Here is an 18556-nt window from a genome sequence, read left to right on the forward strand (position 1 = left end):
TATGGCTTATAGCTCATGAAAATCAGAAATCCAGTATCTCAAATTATTAGAATATTCCCTAAGATCAATCAAAAAAAGGATTTACAATACAGAAATGTCCAACTTCTGAAAAGTATATTCATTTACACACTCAATACTTGGTTGGGGCTCCTTTACCATGAATTACTGTATCAATGTGGTGTGGCATGGAGGTGATCAGTCTGTGACACTGCTGAGGTGTTATTGAAGCCCAGGTTGCTTTGATAGTGGCCTTCAGCGTATCTGTATTTTTGGGTCGGGTGTTTCTTATCTTCCTCTTGACAATACCCCATAGATTCTCTATGGGGTTCAGGTCAGGCAAGTTGGCTGGCCAATCAAACACAGTAATATCATGGTCAGCAAACCATTTGGTAGTAGTTTTGGCACTGTGGGTAGGTGCTAAGTCCTGCTGGAAAAGGAAATCAGCATCTCCAAAAAGCTCGTCAGCAGATGGAAGCATGAAGTGCTCTAAAATCTCCTGGTAGATGGCTCTGTTGACTTTGGACTTGATAAAATACAGTGGACCAACACCAACAGATGACATGGCACCCCAAATCATCACAGACTGTGGAAACTTCACACTGGGCTTCAAACACCTTGGATTCTGTGCCTCTCCACTCTTCCTCCAGACTCTAGAACTGTGATTTCCAAATTAAATGCAAAATGTACTTTCATCTGAAAAGAGGACTTTGGACCACTGAGCAACAGTCCATTTCTTTCTCTCCTTAGCCCAGATAAGACAATTCTGACATTGTCTCTGGCTCAGGAGTAGCTTGATATTAGGAATGCGAAAGTTGTATCCCCTTTCTTGAAGATGTCTGTTCATGATGGGTCATGATACACTGACACCAGCCTCAGTCCACTCCTTGTGAAGCTCTCCCAAGTTCTTGAATCAACTTTTCTTGACAATCCTCTCAAGACTGCGGCCATCCCTGTTGCTTGTGCACCTTTTCCAGCCACCCTATTCACCCATGACCTTTTGTGGCTTACCCTCCTTGTGGAGGGCATCAGTGATCATCTTCTGGACAACAGTCAAGTCAGCAGGCTTCCCCATGATTGTGGTTGTGTGTACTGAACTAGACTGAGAGATACACTGTGTTCATACTGTTTTACTCAAACTCGAAATGAAATATTCTAATATTTTGAGATGTTTTTTTTTATGTTTTTGTACTTTATGCCATACTGATTAAAATTAAAATAGAAAATGCTTGAAACATTTTAGTTTATGTGTAATGAGTCTATAATATATAACATTTTCACTTTCTTAAATAACTGATGGAAAATATTGAACTTTTTCACAATATTTTAATTTTTTGAGATGCACTAGTATATGATTATATATAATGTAAAATTCTTGAAAATACATCTTTACTTATCAATGAAGGATGGTGATTTTTTTTGTAGAAAAGAACTAGAGGAAAATTAGTGAAAAAGACGCTTTTAGTCAGAGAAAATATGGCACAGTGCAATGCACACACGTGCTGAAAAAGGAAGCAAAATGGCTGCCTGCGGATCATGTGACCACTGTTTTGCATTTTCATTGGTTAGTATTGGGGTGTCCAGCTTTTAAAGTGGTATTGACCAATATAAGGGATGTCTCATTTTCTTTAAACAAGTTAAAATAATCTATGTTACCTGAAGGCAACATGGTACCATAGTCTCATCTGACCAGAGTATCTTCTTCCATGTGTTTGGAGAGTCTGCCATATGTTGTTGGGCAAACTCCAAACATGTTTTCTTATTTTTTTTCTTTAAGCAATGGCTTTTTTCCTGGCCACTTTTCCATAAAGCCCCACTCTGTGGAGTGTACAGCTTAAAGTGGTCCAATGGACATATACTCCCATCTCCAATGTGGATCTTTGCAGCTTCTTCAGTGTTATCTCTGTTTAATCCCCTCCTTTCCCCCTCTGTGAGTTTTGGTGGGTGGCCTTCTCTTGTCAGTTTTGTCGTGGTGCCATATTCTTTCCATTTTGCTATAATGGGTTAAATGGTGCTCCATGGGATATTCAAAGTTTGGGATATTTTCTTATAACCCAATCTGGATCTTTACTTCTCCACAGCTTTGTCTCTGACCTGTTACGAGTGCTCCTTGGTTTTCATGTTGCTTGCTTAGTAGTGTTGCAGAATCAGGGTCCTTCCAGAACAGGTTGATTTATATAGACATCATGTGACAGATCATGTGGCCCTTTAGAAAATTGAGGAGCTGTTGAACCTGGAAGTGTTGTGCCATCACACTATGCTCACAAGATGCACTGCAGCCCACAGTGTGCAGTGCCCAGAGAAAGTGAGAGTTCATGACCAAACCCCTGCCAAAGGCGCTACTCCCAGAATGGTATTCAAGGCATCAGACCTGGGTCCATGGGCATGGACTTGACACTGGATACTACTCTGTTTTTGGTATGGATAAAGGTGTGGGTGTAGGCTCTGGCTTGGGTACAGGCTCAGGTATGGATACAGGCATGGGCTTGGACTCAGACATAGGCTTTGACATGGGTTCAGGCACAGGTGTGGGCACAGGTTTAAGTAAAAGCACAGACTTGGACACAAACATAGACTTGGACTCAGACATAGACTTGGACACAGGTTCAAGCATGGACTCAGGCAGGGCTTTGGACATAAACAGGGATGTGAACTCAGGCATGCGCAAAGATTCAGGCATGAACTCGGACATGGACAGGGTCAAGGATTCAGGGATGTGTATGGATTCAGGCATGGTCAGGGATTCAGGAAACAGAGTGGCTACATCATCTTTAAAGCCTGGAGGCAGTGCAAAGACCTCTTCCCCACTGCCCGAAGGCAGAGTGACAACTTCATCCTTGACACCCAGAAGTGCTGCAAGGACCTCATCCCCAATGAAAGGCATGACAGGAAAGGCATTATGTTACACACAGAGGAGGCAGACAAGGATGCATGTGCAGATTCCAAACATTACTTATCATGGATGGCATGATCAAAACTCCAGAAAACACAAACACATAAATCAAAGCAAGCACTCACTGGAACAAACCAAGGGTATAGATGCAAAACAAAGGAAACAAAACTAAAACTGGCCAACTAGACATAATCAAACAGAAACTAGCAAACATTTAGTTCTGAACACTGGCTTCAGGGAGTAACATCATACAGCAACAAAAATGCCTCACACCAAGTAGTTATGACCCTGGGTCATAATGTGTACTATTACTGATTTCATTTTGTTGTTGCTGTTCTCCCCCCCCCCCCTGCCTAAGGGGGATGCCTTTCATCTGTTTCTGTGACTCTTCTTTCAGAATTTTCAGTTGTAGGTCGCAGCAGCTGATTGGACCATGGTTAATTGTACCTGCTTTAAAATGCTTTCTGGAGAAGATGCATGTGCTTCACTTTCTCCTGATTCACAACAGGACTGTGCCTTGTGTTGTAAACTAATTAAGAAGAAGAAGAAGCAGCCTGGTGGCACGGTGGTGTAGTGGTTAGCGCTGTCGCCTCACAGCAAGAAGGTCCTGGGTTCGAGCCCTGGGGCCGGCGAGGGCCTTTCTGTGCGGAGTTTGCATGTTCTCCCCGTGTCCGCGTGGGTTTCCTCCGGGTGCTCCGGTTTCCCCCACAGTCCAAAGGCATGCAGGTTAGGTTAACTGGTGACTCTAAATTGACCATAGGTGTGAATGTGAGTGTGAATGGTTGTCTGTGTCTATGTGTCAGCCCTGTGATGACCTGGCGACTTGTCCAGGGTGTACCCCGCCTTTCGCCCGTAGTCAGCTGGGATAGGCTCCAGCTTGCCTGCGACCCTGTAGAAGGATAAAGCGGCTACAGATAATGAGATGAGATGAGAAGAAGCAGCCTTTATTTGTCACATGTACACTCAAGCACAGTGAAATTTGTCCTCTACATTTAACCCATCTGAAGCAGTGAACACACGCATGCACACACACAAGTGAGCAATGAGCACACACATACCTGGAGCAGTGGGCAGCTATGCTACAGCACCTGGGGAGCAGTTGGGGGTTAGGTGCCTTGCTCAAGGGCACTTCAGCCCAAAGCCGCCCCATGTTAACCTAAATGCATGTCTTTGAACTGTGGGGGAAGCTGGAGCACTCAGAGGAAACCCATGCAGACACAGGGAGAACATGTAAACTCCACACAGAAAGCCCCCCTTTTGAGTTGTAAACAGTGTAAATACTTCCCTAAAAGCTGTCCAGGTAACTATAAGGGTGAGAAGTCCTTTTTGTTGTACTCTATTTTCTCCTGTTTATGTTAGGGAGTTAGGTAAGATCCCTGTATTTTACTTTGTTTTCTTTTATTTTCCAGGCAAGTTAGTGGAGATTTAAATAGATTGTTTGTTTTGTTTGTTATTTTGGGCAGTGCTCACCCCGTGCCAATCTTACCAGTGTTAAAATAAATCTTGGGAATGGGGAAAGGGGAAGTCACTTTTACGCTACACTCTGGTTTCCCCTAGGCCAGGGCGTAACAAAGTGCTTATCGAGAGTGTGTTCTCTTAGCACAGGTGCAGGCAGTGTTCCTTGTAATCCATTCAGTTGTGTTGTGGGAACTGGTATTGGCCATACTGAACCCCTGAACATGGAAGTGTTGTACTGCCATGCAATGTTCACTAGGCACTCTGGGAAACTGAGGTGCTGGTGAACCAGGAAGTGTTGTGCCATCAATCTGTGCTCGCAAGGCACACTGCAGCCCCAATAATTCATGACAACAACATAGTCAACAACATACAACCATACAAAATGATCTATTTATAAACAGTGAAATATATGAAACACAAAAACTATGATACATGGATAAGAAATAGAAAGGCTAGACAATGAACATGATACAAATCAAAGTGACAGTGACTAAAGACTGACAAAAGCAAAAGACTGATAAACATACAGTGCATAACCTAAATACCAGTGATAATCATACAACAATGTGATTCAGGTGCTTGTAGTCATGTGGCAGTGTGTTCAGTGAACATGCGACATGCAATGGCTAATGGATAATTAAAAATATATATTTTTATTTTATTTTTTTGTAATCTTTATCTATTTTTACAAGTAAGGTGAGAGAGAAATGGCATTTCAATTCTCCTATATGTCCTGGATATATAGTGAATTGACAATAAAAAAATCTTTGAATAATGTAGTGCAACTCTGTATAGGCACTACTATGACTTAACCCCCCTCCAAACACACGGCTCCTGAAGCACAGAAAGCAGTCACCGGGGGTTATGGACAACCAGGTGACCAGTTTCCTTTTCTGGAGGCTCTTAGGGTGACATGGTTCATATGGAGCACTATCCTTAGCTGACCAGGCAGAATATGTGGTATTCTCATTGAGTGGCAAGGTGAATTGACCTTCCATGACAGAGAATGTGATTGGAGTAATGACCACCTTGAAGCCAGTGGGAGTAGTGAAGCCCAAGGTGGAGACAGAGAGGGGAGTGATGTCAACAGTGGAGCCAGAAGGGGGAATGAGGTCTCTGAGATACAGAGGGTGAAGCAGCATCCTGCACAAAGCAAGGGTGGGAGTGATGTCCTCTGTGAAGCAAGGAGTCAGAGTGATGTCCAAAATAGAGTCCAGTGGTACTGAAAAGTCCTTGACTGAGTTGGGAAACACAGTGATGTCAATAGCAACATTGTGAGCCATAAGGCATCCTCTGTGGGGCAGCAGGACGGAGGGACATCCTCAGCAGAGCAACAAGGCAGGAGCAGGTCAGGAGCCATCTGCTGGAAAAAAAAAATCAAGGGGTACATTGCTTCAAGCTATGCCAACATGGTGTTGATTCAATTGTTCTTTTGCTGTTGCTCCTACATCTGATGGCTGTCCATGCTGAAATTCCAAAAATCCTGTAGCATTCACTGTTGGTCTTTCTGTCAGGAAGAGGTTGTAGAGATGCCTGCAGGACAACATTTATTAACAGTGAAATGAAATACAATGGAATGCAAAGCCTGTGATGCATGAATGAAAAATAGCAATGCTAGACAACATGAACTCAATACAAATCAATGTGACAATGACTAAAGACCAAAAAAAAAAAAATCTATAAAGTACATGGCTTAAATACCAGTGATGAGCAGAAAACAGTATAATTCAGGTCCTTGTGGTCATGTGACATGGAACGTGCAATGAATATCTGATGTTCAGTGGCTGATGGGTGATGTAGTCCAGCACCATATAAGTGCTACCATGGCAGGTGCACACAGAAAAGGTGACATCATTAACCAGGGTTACCAAGTTAAAGCAAAAAAAAAAAAAACCTTTCACAAACACATTGAAAAAAAAGGTAGATTCCATCATGGCGCCCCCCGTGGCGAACGTGTTTGCGATGCGCTCCCGACACTGATTGTATTTATTGTTTATTTTAGTAATTTTGATTGTGACAAATGCTCAGTGTTTGTACACTAGGATCACCTATAGCAAAGACACACTTCTGGACATTGGTAAAATTCACCACGGGCCCAGTCTAGTCCTTCTGGACTGTAGCTTTCTTCTCATCACTGACAGCGACTGAAGCTACACCGACACCATCCGGCAGGCCGCATCATCACCAGACTCAAGTAGGCGAAACGGCCGACGATCCACGCACCCAAAACGGAGGCACGGTAAGAGAGGCGGGCTACATGCTAGGCTAAAGGCTAGAGCTACAAGACCACCGCTACCTAGCCTTCTGCTAGCTAATGTTCGCTCGCTTGAGAATAAGATGTATGAGCTGAGAACCAGGATAACATCTCAACGTGAGATCAGAGAGTGTTGTGCCCTGATTTTTACGGAAACCTGGACTACTGCAAGCCTGCCAGACTTGGCCATTGAACTACAGACCCACTCCATGCACCGCGGAGACCGCACATCTGCTTCCGGTAAAAACAAAGGTGGCGGTGTGTGTGTTTATGTTAACAACAGATGGTGTACAGACGTACAGGTGGTTGAAAAACACTGTTGTGCGGACATTGAAGTGCTGATGGTGAAGTGCAGACCCTTTTCTCTACCGAGGGAGTTCAGTGCTGTGTTTATGCTGGCTGTTTACATCCCGCCGCGGGCCGACCAGACTACAGCGCTAGGACTACTACACGACATCATCGGCAAATATGAGACCACACACCCAGATGATGTGTTCATCGTGGCTGGGGATTTTAATCATTGCAGCCTCAGGATTGTGCTACCGAAGTACCATCAACACGTGAGCTTTCCGACAAGGGACAATAACATCCTGGACCATGTCTACAGCAACGTGAGGAATGGCTACAAGGCTGTGCCCCACCCCCACTTTGGACAGTCTGACCACATCTCTGTGTTCCTCTACCCAGCTTACAAGGCCCTTCTCAAACAAGCCCCCCCAGTGAGTAAAACTGTTAAAGTCTGGAATGAAGAGACTGATCTAGTGCTCCAGGACTGCTTCAGTTCTACAAACTGGGATGTGTTTAAGACTGCTGCTTTGAGAGAAGACTGTTCTGTGGATTTAGAGGAATATGCATCTGTGGTCACCAGCTACATCAGTACATGTATTAATGACATTGTCCCCACCAAGCGCTGCAAAATATATCCTAACCAAAAACCTTGGATTAACAGTGAAATATGCTCCATGCTGGAGCGCAGGTGGCCAAGTGGTTAGAGCGCTTGACCGCTAAGCGAACGGTCCCTGGTTCGAGCCTCGGCTCGACGGGGATCTGGGGCTCGCTCCCTGTCCACCCAGCAGTGAATGGGGACCTGGTGGAAACACTGGGGAAGTTAAAGGCGGCGAGGAAAGGAACTGGCCACCCTACCTCACTATGCCGATGGCCCAGGAAAAGTGCGCTCTCTAACAGGCACTCCCCCAATGTACGAATCGTATATGGGACTCCCCTTTTTTTTTGCATGCTCCATGCTACATGCATGCTCCACCGCTTTTGCCTCTGGCGACGCAGATGGATATAAAAAGGCCAGATATGACCTACGCAGATCCATCAGGGAAGCCAAGAGGCAGTACAGACTGAAGCTGGAAGGTTATTACAACACCTCAGACTCCAGATGCATGTGGCAGGGCCTGCAACACATCACCAATTTCCAGCAGAAGAACAGCAGGGTCACAGCCAACCACAACACATCACCAGATGAGCTGAATGAGTTCTATGCTCGCTTCGACACCCTCAACACTAACCAACACAGAGGGATTCTACCAACAGAGGCAGCACAGTGCTCTTCACCTACTGTGACCATAACCGAGGTGAGCAAGGTCTTCAGGAGGACTAACCCCCAAAAGGCAGCCAGCCCTGACAACATCCCCGGCCGTGCTTTGAGGGCCTGCTCCACACAGTTAGCAGAGGTCTTCACAGACATTTTCAACCTGTCCCTCTCCATGTCTTCTGTGCCCACATGCTTCAAGACCACCACCATAGTGCCCCTCCCAAAGAAAAACAATATAACATGCCTGAATGACTATCGACCAATTGCACTCACTTCAGTTGTAATGAAGTGTTTTGAGAGGATAGTCATGTCATACATCAAAAAGGAAATCCCAGACACAATAGACCCCCTTCAATTCGCATATCGTCAGAACCATTCAACTGATGATGTCGTCAATGCAGCCATCCACACAGCCTTGTCACACCTGGAACACAGGGACACCTATGTTCGAATGCTGTTTGTGGACTACAGTTCAGCCTTCAACACCGTCATCCCCAGCAGACTGACTGAGAAGCTCTCCACCCTTGGACTGACATCCTCCCTCTGCTGCTGGGTTCTGGACTTTCTCACAAACAGACCCCAGGCTGTCAGAGTCGGTGCAAGAACATCCAGCACCAAGACAGTGAGCACAGGGACCCCCCAAGGCTGTGTGCTCAGTCCACTCCTGTACACCCTCTTCACCTACGACTGCACCCCCACCCAGAGCAACACTTCCATCATCAAATTCGCTGACGACACCACTGTCATTGGGCTGATCACCGGCGGAGATGAGAGCGCCTACAGGGAGGAGGTGGCTCAGCTGGTCTCCTGGTGCCAGGAAAATAACCTCTCCTTGAATGCTGAGAAGACCAAGGAGATGATTATTGACCCGAGGAAGAGGAGGAGAGACCATCATGCTTCGCTGCACATCAACGGGACACAGGTGGAGAGGGTGAAAACATTTAAATTCCTCGGAACTCACATCAGTGAGGATCTCACCTGGTCACACAACACACAGCAGACCATCAAGAAGGCTCAACAGAGACTCTTCTTCCTGAGGAAGCTGAGGAAATTTGGACTGTCCACCAAACTCCTCAGCAACTTCTACAGGTGCACAGTGGAGAGTGTCCTGACAAATTCCATCACTGTGTGGTATGGGAACTGCACAACTCAGGACAGAAAGGCTCTCCAGCGTGTCATTAAAATGGCACAGTTCATCTGTGGAGCTGTCCTCCCCCCACTACAGGACATTTACAACACCCGGGTCACAAAAAGGGCACAGAGCATCATCAGGGACAAACACACCCACAACACAGACTATTCACGCTCCTACCATCTGGCAGACGCTACAGGAGTGTGAAAGCAAGGACTACTAGACTGACAAACATTTTTTACCCCCAGGCCATCAGGCTTTGGAACCAAGGATTATAATCACCATCTACCTCTATATTTCCATCAGGCTTTTGAATCAGGGATTATAATCACCATCTACCTCTATATTTCCATCAGGCTTTGAGCCACGGATTATATTAGCAATTTTGCACAAGACATTGCACAGTATATCTACCTCTATGTTTGCACATTGTTTGCCTCTCCCTTCCCCCCCCCCTTTTTTTTAAAGACATTGCACAGTATATCTACCTCTATGTTTGCGCATTGTTTGTTTGCCTCTCCTTTTTTTTAATGTTATCTTCATTTTCACTCTACCTTTATATTTTGCATTCCATATGCACTTTATATTTTATATTTCATATTTATATATATATATATATATATATATATATATATATATATATATATATATATATATATATATATATTTCTTTTTATTTTGGTAAGCGTAGTTTGGTCGGGCAGTTCCAAAATAAGAATTTCATTACTCAATAATAAACCACTGTGTCTGTTATTGTGTATATGACAAATAAAAATCTTGAATCTTGAAAAAAAAACTAATTCAGGCATTGTAGATTTGTCTTCTTCTTCTAAGCCTTTATATGGGAAACAAGCTCACTATTGTGCACATGCATTTCATATGTACAACATTAAACATTATCTACTCCATAATCCCTCTTTCCTTCTCCCAGTTTTTAGCAATATACTATCTTACAGTAAAAGTCTTCTTGGGCCTTTATTAGTACTTGCTGCAGTTTCTATTTCTAACCAATAGTTTTAATAATAACTATGTGGAAAAAAATTAGCACACTTTCCCACAATTACACATCTCGAACATTGGTCTATACCAAATCAATGGAACATCCACATATGTCTGTCAAATAGAGACTTTTTTTAATTGTTGGACACTGAAAAGAGATATTTACTATTTCAATTGAATGAAAAAAATATTCAGTTTGGAATTAGGACTTTATGAAGATTAACATTTGTAGAAAGACTAATATGCTATATCCCCAACTGTCCCTGTGGATCAGCCCATGTATGTACATCTCATCTCATCTCATTATCTCTAGCCGCTTTATCCTGTTCCACAGGGTCGCAGGCAAGCTGGAGCCTATCTCAGCTGACTACGGGCGAAAGGCGGGGTACACCCTGGACAAGTCGCCAGGTCATCACAGGGCTGACACATAGACACAGACAACCATTCACACCTACAGTCAATTTAGAGTCACCAGTTAACCTAACCTGCATGTCTTTGGACTGTGGGGGAAACCGGAGGTGTAGTGGTTAGCGCTGTTGCCTCACAGCAAGAAGGTCCTGGTTCGAGCCCCGTGGCCGGCGAGGGCCTTTCTGTGCGGAGTTTGCATGTTCTCCTATGTATGTACAGTTAGTGGAAAATAAATACATGCAGAGGTTTTTTTTTTTTTAATTCAGCTTGGAATTAGGACTTTATGAAGATTAACAATTGTAGAAAGACTAATATGCTATATCCCCAACCACCCGTGTGGATCAGCCCATATATGTACAGTTAGTGGAAAATAAATACATGCAGTGTTTTTTTTTTTTTTAATGCCTGTCTTAACCAGGAATATTTATTCACCACTAAAGTGACCCATGTCAGTCTCCTACTGGGACATATCTGCACTCAGCAACACCCAAATACATCCATGTACCCATTCAGTCTCTGACGCCCAAATACGCCCATGTGCCCATGCAGTCTCTAATTCCCATAAGCGTCCATGTGCCCAGTCAGTATTTCAGTATAAACAGAAACCTAGGATGTGCATTTTCGTGCTCACATTCATCTTGGAGAGTCATTTAGCATGCAGTGAGAGGTCAGCTGTGACGTAACTACCTGATTTTAAAACCCCCAGAAGCAAATGGCACCTCACAGCAACAGGAACTCCACTTCATTGCTTTGAGGGCTTCTTGGCCAAATCCGACGAAAAAAAAAAAAGGTTAGGCTTGAGTGCTGCAGTTTTCAAGTATGACACCCCATCCCTACCTCCAAACTGGCTTGTACTTTAAAACTAATATTTTTACCAAATGCATTTTGTTTTAAACCTGTTTGCGGTCGGACGAGCAGTCAGTAGCTTTGCGCCCTTGGCGGGAGCTACGCGCACTGACGTTTCAGCAGCAGCAGCGGCCACGCGCGCCGAGAAGGAAGGCATCGCGCCTCTTCTCACATCCGTCTGAGCGGCTCGCGCACACAGAGCCCAGCAGCACCAGCACGCAACTTCAACGGGAGTCGCATCTGAGCCTGAAGTTAGAGCGATGCAGTACAGTCGCCATTTAAAGTCCACCCACATTTCATCGACTTCTTTTTAACACCAAGAAAACGACATTTTCTTTCTTTCCATTTTTATTTATTTATCCTACGGAACATTTTTTCCCGGTTGATGCGAGACCTTCTCCGTCATATGGAAACGATGTGGACCTTACACGACTCTGTTGGATTGGTTTTCTTTTCCTGTTTGTCGATCCAGATCGGATTTTCTCTTCAAGGTAAGCGATTATTTAAAAAAAATGTGATAGGCTAGATCATATTTCTGATCACACTTTGATCGAAAATGAATTGTTATCTCAAAATGATGAGAAATAAAAATGAAACTCAAAATGATCTGTTTTCTTTGGTCTTCCTGGATGACGATTTTATATCGATCACAGTATTAATGTCGATTGATGTGAGTCGTAGGTTAACTGACAGAATGATGAATTTTAGGGCATGTAACAACTGTTGATTTCGAAAAACTGAATAATGCGCCTTTTGGCTCCGCTAGTGACCGTGCATGGTGCTCACTCTGTCAGAGCTCGTGATGCTCTTTCTTGCCGTTAAGCGCGAGGGAATAAACTTTGAAGGGGCGTCACGCGCGAGCTGCATTTCAAGTTGTCGGATGTGTAGGAGCTCGACTCGATTTTGGGCTTCAGCTTTTCATATGCACCCCCAAAACGCACGCACGCGCACGCGCACACACACACACACACACACACACAAAATAATAATAATAATAATAATAATAATAATAATAATAAATATATAAATAAAAATCCTGGATGCAAAAGGCAATGTTTATCATATTAGCTATTAATCTGTATAGACCTCTAACTGCTTCGACCGTGTTTTACCACGTTGATTATTAATCCATATAGACTGAACTGCTTTTTTGCTGGTGGAAAATTATCAAAATACTCCATACTCGTCTCCAACTAGAATCAGGACTGATCTTGAACGTTGCCAAGCGGTTTTTATTGTGTGTTGGACACTACAATTCGGGTGCATTTTAACTAATCGTAAAAGGGTAACAGCGCAGCAGAATCTCCTTATTCTGTTGCGCATCTTTGATGGCTCATACACGTATGGGCGCATTTCTTTCGCAGGCAGATTCACCGATCTGCCATCAAACATCACTGCCAGGGAGGGCCAGAACATTGAGATGGCGTGCGCTTTCCAGAGCGGCACCTCCTCCGTTTACTTGGAGATCCAGTGGTGGTTCATCCGCGCTCCTGAGGAGCCGAGAATGAGCGAGGAGGAGGAGGAAGCAGAGGAGGAGGAGGAGGAGGAGACCGAGGTAATCACGCGTTATGGCTACAAGATGGGGGAAAACAATATGTGAATGGTGGACTATAATATTAGTACCAGTCAAACGTTAGACACAATTTAAATTCACTGTTTTTTTCTTTATTTTTATTAATTAAAGACACTTAATAATGATGGATAATATTAATAATGATGGATGTCGTTTCTCTTTACTTAGTTGAGCGGTTCTTGACATAATATGGATGACTACAGTTGTGGAATAGGGTCATTTACTTTATTTTTTTATTATTTACTACTGACTGATGATCTCAAATTCAGTAAGAAGGCAAGAAAATGCACTAATTAACTTTTGACGAGGCACACCTGTTAATTGAAAAACATTCCAGGTGACTACCTCATGAATCTGGTTAAGATAATGCCAATAATGTGCAAAGCTATCATCACGATAAATGATGGCTATTTTGAAGCATCTAAAATATCTCATCTCATTATCTCTAGCCGCTAAATCACACTTTTGTGTTCACCACATACATCCATTTATATTCCATGTGTTATTTCATCATTTTGACATCTTCATTATTGTTCTCCTATGTTGAAAATAGTCAAAATACAGAAAAAAAATGATGAATGAACTTTTGACTGGTACTCTCTCTGTGTGTGTGTGTGTGTGTGTGTGTGTGTGTGTGTGTGTGTGTGTGTGTGTGTGTGTGAGAGAGAGAGATACCCAATTTGTCTCATTTTCAAAGCATGTTGAATGATGTTATATTTGGATATAACATCTTAACAATTTAGCAGACTCATCAACTGTACATTTTTTCTCCTTTCCTATAACTGAAAGACAATAGAAATTATGAACAGTATAAGCTCACTGATAGGGCCAAATAAGAAAAATGGGTAAACATAAATCATATATTTATAACATGCAAACAGATAGATAGATAGATAGATAGATAGATAGATAGATAGATAGATAGATAGATAGATAGATAGATAGATAGATAGATAGAGTGTCCATGTATAAATCAGAATTTTCCTTGTTTTAGTATAGTCATAGAATATATAATTCAGATAACATTCTGTAAAAAGCAACATCTATGAATATTATATAAATAATTAAATACATCATTTGTCTATACTCTTAACAGAAACAACAATTTAAATGGTATGTCAACACTGGTGGCTTTAGTGAGTGTGCATTTATGTCATCCAAACAAACTCTTCATCATACTTTCTGCTTTGAGAATGCATTTCACTTTATAAAGCAATTTGCTCGTATCAACAAGCCAGTACTAAAATTAACTGATCTTTTGTCATTTCCTGAATATTAGCCTGCTGAAAAATATGGATAAATTGATCATCAAGCATTGACTGACTTGAATGACTAGAAAAGCCTCACTTTGGAAAGTTACCACATTTCTATCTATTTTGCAGAGATGCTCTGAAATACAAAAATATCCATTGTTGCTTTACTGCAGAACCAGTTCTTATGTCTTTCGTTTCCTCATGGTTGACGGAGCTCAGAACCCTGCTTCATTCTAGTGTTTTATCTCAAATATATGTAAATATATAAGGATACAGTGGCATGCAAAAGTTTGGGCACCCTTACTGAAAATGTCTGTTGCTGTGAATAGTTAAGTGAGCAGAAGATGAACTGATGACCAAAAAGCATAAAGGTAAAGATGACACATTTCTTTTCAGCATTTTCTGGAAGATTTGTGTATTATTTTTGTTTTGTACAATTGGAGAGTGAAAAAAGAAAAGGAACACAATGCGAAAGTTTGGGCACCCCAATACATTTGAGTTCTCAGGTAACTTTTACCAAGGTTCCAGACCTTAATTAGCTTATTGAGCTGTGGCTTGTTCAAATTCTTCATTAGGAAAGGTCAGATGATGCAGATTTCAAAGCTGTATAAATTCTCTGACTCCTCAAACTTGTCCCTAAAATCAACAGCCATGGGCTCCTCTAAGCAACTCCCTCGCATTCTGAATAATAAAATACCGGTAATTGATGCTCACAAAGCAGGAGAAGGCTACAAGAATGTAGCAAAGTGTTTTCAGGTAGCTGTTTCCTCAGACTGTAATGTTATTAAGAAATGGCAGTTAACAGAAACAGTGGAGATCAAGGTGAGGTCTTGAAGATGAAGAAAACTTTCTGAAAGAACTGCACATTGGATTGCTAGAAAGGCAAATAAAAATCCCTGTTTGACTGCAAAAGACCTTCAGAAAGATTTAGCAGACCCTGGAGTGGTGGTGCACTGTTCTACTATGCAGCGACACCTGAACAAATATGACTTTCATGGAAGAGTCATCAGAAGAAAACCTTTCCTGCGTCCTAGCCACAAAATTCAGCATCTGAAGTTTGCAAATGAACATCTAAGTAAGCCTGATGCATTTTGGAAACAAGTCCTGTGGACTGATGAAATCAAAATAGAACTTTTTGGCCACAATGTGCAAAGGTATGTTTGGAGAAAAAAGGGTGCCATATTCCAGGAAAAGAATACTTCTCCAACTCTGAAGCATGGGTGTGGATTGATCATGCTTTGGGGTTGTGTTGCAGCCAGTGGCACAGGGCACATTTCATTGGTCGAGGGAAGCATGGATTTGAATAAATACCAGCAAATTCTGGAAGCAAACATCACACCATCTGTAAAAAAGTTGAAGTTAAAAAGAGGATGGGCCCTACAATAAGACGATGGTCCAAAACACACTTCAAAATCTACAATTTCAATTACAAAATCAAGAGGCACAAGCTGAAGGTTTTGCCATGGCCCTCACAGTCCCCTGACCTAAACATAATTGAAAATCTGTGGATAGATCTCAAAAGAGCAGTGCATGCAAGACAGCCCAAGAAACTTGTAGAACTGGAAGCCTTTTGCAAGGACGAATGTGTGAAAATCCCCAGGTAAGAACTGAAAGATTATTAGCTGGCTACAAAAAGTGTTTACAAGCTGTGATACCTGCCAAAGGGGGTGTTACTAGGTACTAACCATGCAGGGTGCCCAAACTTTTGCTTTGGGCCCGTTTCCTTTTTTGTCATTTTGAAAATGTAAAAGATGAAAATAAAAAAAAAATGTTTTTGCTTAAAATATAAAGGGAATGAGTCATCTTTAACTTTATGCCTTTTGGAGATCATTTCATCTTCAACTTGCTTAACTGTTCACAGTAACAGCAATTTTGACCGGGGTGCCCAAACTTTTGCATACCACCGTATATAAGTATCTCATCTCATCTCATCTCATTATCTCTAGCCGCTTTATCCTTCTACAGGGTCGCAGGCAAGCTGGAGCCTATCCCAGCTGACTACGGGCGAAAGGCGGGGTACACCCTGGACAAGTCGCCAGGTCATCACAGGGCTGACACATAGACACAGACAACCATTCACACTCACATTCACACCTACGGTCAATTTAGAGTCACCAGTTAACCTAACCTGCATGTCTTTGGACTGTGGGGGAAACCGGAGCACCCGGAGGAAACCCACGCGGACACGGGGAGAACATGCAAACTCCGCACAGAAAGGCCCTCGCCGGCCCCGGGGCTCGAACCCAGGACCTTCTTGCTGTGAGGCGACAGCGCTAACCACTACACCACCGTGCCGCCCCGTATATAAGTATATATAAGTTAATGCTGGCTAAAACAGAAAGGTGTCAGCATTAACATTTTCAGCAGTTTGTGCTACAGTGGTTCTTCTGTGGGACTGGACTATATGGGCTAGCCTTCATGCCCTGTCTGAATCAGTGAGGCTTCGACATTCATGACCCTGTCACCGGGTGTCCTTCTTTGGACCACTTTTCTAAAGTCTAAAGTCCTTCCCGCACCATATGGCACATTAGGTGGCGCCAATCTCCATTTCTGTAGCCCTCGGCCTCTCACCTATTACATAGCTAGGGTTACAGTGGGGGGCTGGTTCTCTGGTAACCACGAGAGTTTGACTCCCAACTCACATCTGTATTGCAGCATGCCTTGCCAGTCGGCAGTAGGTACCATTTTTATGATGTTTTTTGGTATGATCCGACCGCAGGTAGAACTCACGATCTCCTGTTAGAGAGGCGGACACGCTAACCACTAGCCCAACTCGTGGTTTGGACCACTTTTGGTAGCTACTAATGACTGCATACTGGGAACACAAGATGTGCCATTTTGATGACACGCATTATCTAGCCATCACAATTTGGCCCTTGTCAAAGTTGCTCAGATCCTTATGCTTGCCCATTTTTCCTGCTTCCAACACATCAACTTCAAGAACAGACAGTTCTCTTGCTGCCAAATATATCCCACCCCTTGACAGGTGCCATTGTAATGAGATAATCAATGTTATTCACTTCACCTGTCAGTGGTCATAATGTTATGGCTGATTGGCTGCACCCCTCAGAAAATAGTACTATGACAGTCACTGAAGAGAATCCACAGTTTTAACTGGAGCCTCTCAGTGCATGGTATATTTGATTTATATTCCTCATCAAAAAATTCCAAACTAAAAGAGTTAAGATTGAATCTCAGCATAAATTCACTGGAAGAAGCCATATTGTTTACATCAGAGCGACCTTTGATCTGTGTATGTACAATGTACCATGCTATCACTTACCTCACAAGGCATGATCATGATACATAGATCTACACACACAGAAATGCTCGCAGAGCCACAGCTGTGACTTGAATCAGCTGTATAGCTTGAAATTGTGATGTCAGTTCATGGTATATCCAGGATATACCATGACTCACATCATATCCGTATCAATTTTTTTTTTATATATCACAAGATACATTGCTTAGTCAGTGGTGGAACTATTTTATGGCACATGCACAATCCTTGGCAAATATTTTTTTTATTTTATATACACAACCCCGATTCCAAAAAAGTTGAGACAAAGTACAAATTGTAAATAAAAATGGAATGCAATGATGTGGAAGTTTCAAAATTCCATATTTTATTCAGAATAGAACATAGATGACATATCAAATGTTTAAACTGAGAAAATGTATCATTTAAAGAGAAAAATTAGGTGATTTTAAATTTCATGACAACAACACATCTCAAAAAAGTTGGGACAAGGCCATGTTTACCACTGTGAGACATCCCCTTTTCTCTTTACAACAGTCTGTAAACGTCTGGAGACTGAGGAGACAAGTTGCTCAAGTTTAGGGATAGGAATGTTAACCCATTCTTGTCTAATGTAGGATTCTAGTTGCTCAACTGTCTTAGTTTTTTTTTGTCGTATCTTCTGTTTTATGATGCGCCAAATGTTTTCTATGGGTGAAAGATCTGGACTGCAGGCTGGCCAGTTCAGTACCCGGACCCTTCTTCTACGCAGCCATGATGCTGTAATTGATGCAGTATGTGGTTGGGCTTTGTCATGTTGGAAAATGGAAGGTCTTCCCTGAAAGAGACGTCATCTGGATGGGAGCATATGTTGCTCTAGAACCTGGATATACCTTTCAGCATTGATGGTATCTTTCCAGATGTGTAAGCTGCCCATGCCACACGCAGTAATGCAACCCCAT

General features: G+C 42.7%; 1 protein-coding gene across 1 annotated transcript in view; it reads left to right on the top strand.

Moving 5' to 3' along the window:
* Positions 1–11915: 11915 nt before the first annotated feature.
* The window catches only part of vstm2a (V-set and transmembrane domain containing 2A), a 64681-nt gene continuing 58040 nt past the window's right edge, over positions 11916–18556 (top strand). Inside the window, exons 1-2 of the mRNA XM_060920713.1 lie at positions 11916–12021; positions 12895–13085. Coding sequence (XP_060776696.1) covers positions 11916–12021; positions 12895–13085 — 297 coding nt within the window. The remainder of the gene's footprint in view (positions 12022–12894; positions 13086–18556) is intronic.

This window comes from Neoarius graeffei, chromosome 5 (assembly GCF_027579695.1).
Source record: "Neoarius graeffei isolate fNeoGra1 chromosome 5, fNeoGra1.pri, whole genome shotgun sequence".
Taxonomy (NCBI): Eukaryota; Metazoa; Chordata; class Actinopteri; order Siluriformes; family Ariidae; genus Neoarius; species Neoarius graeffei.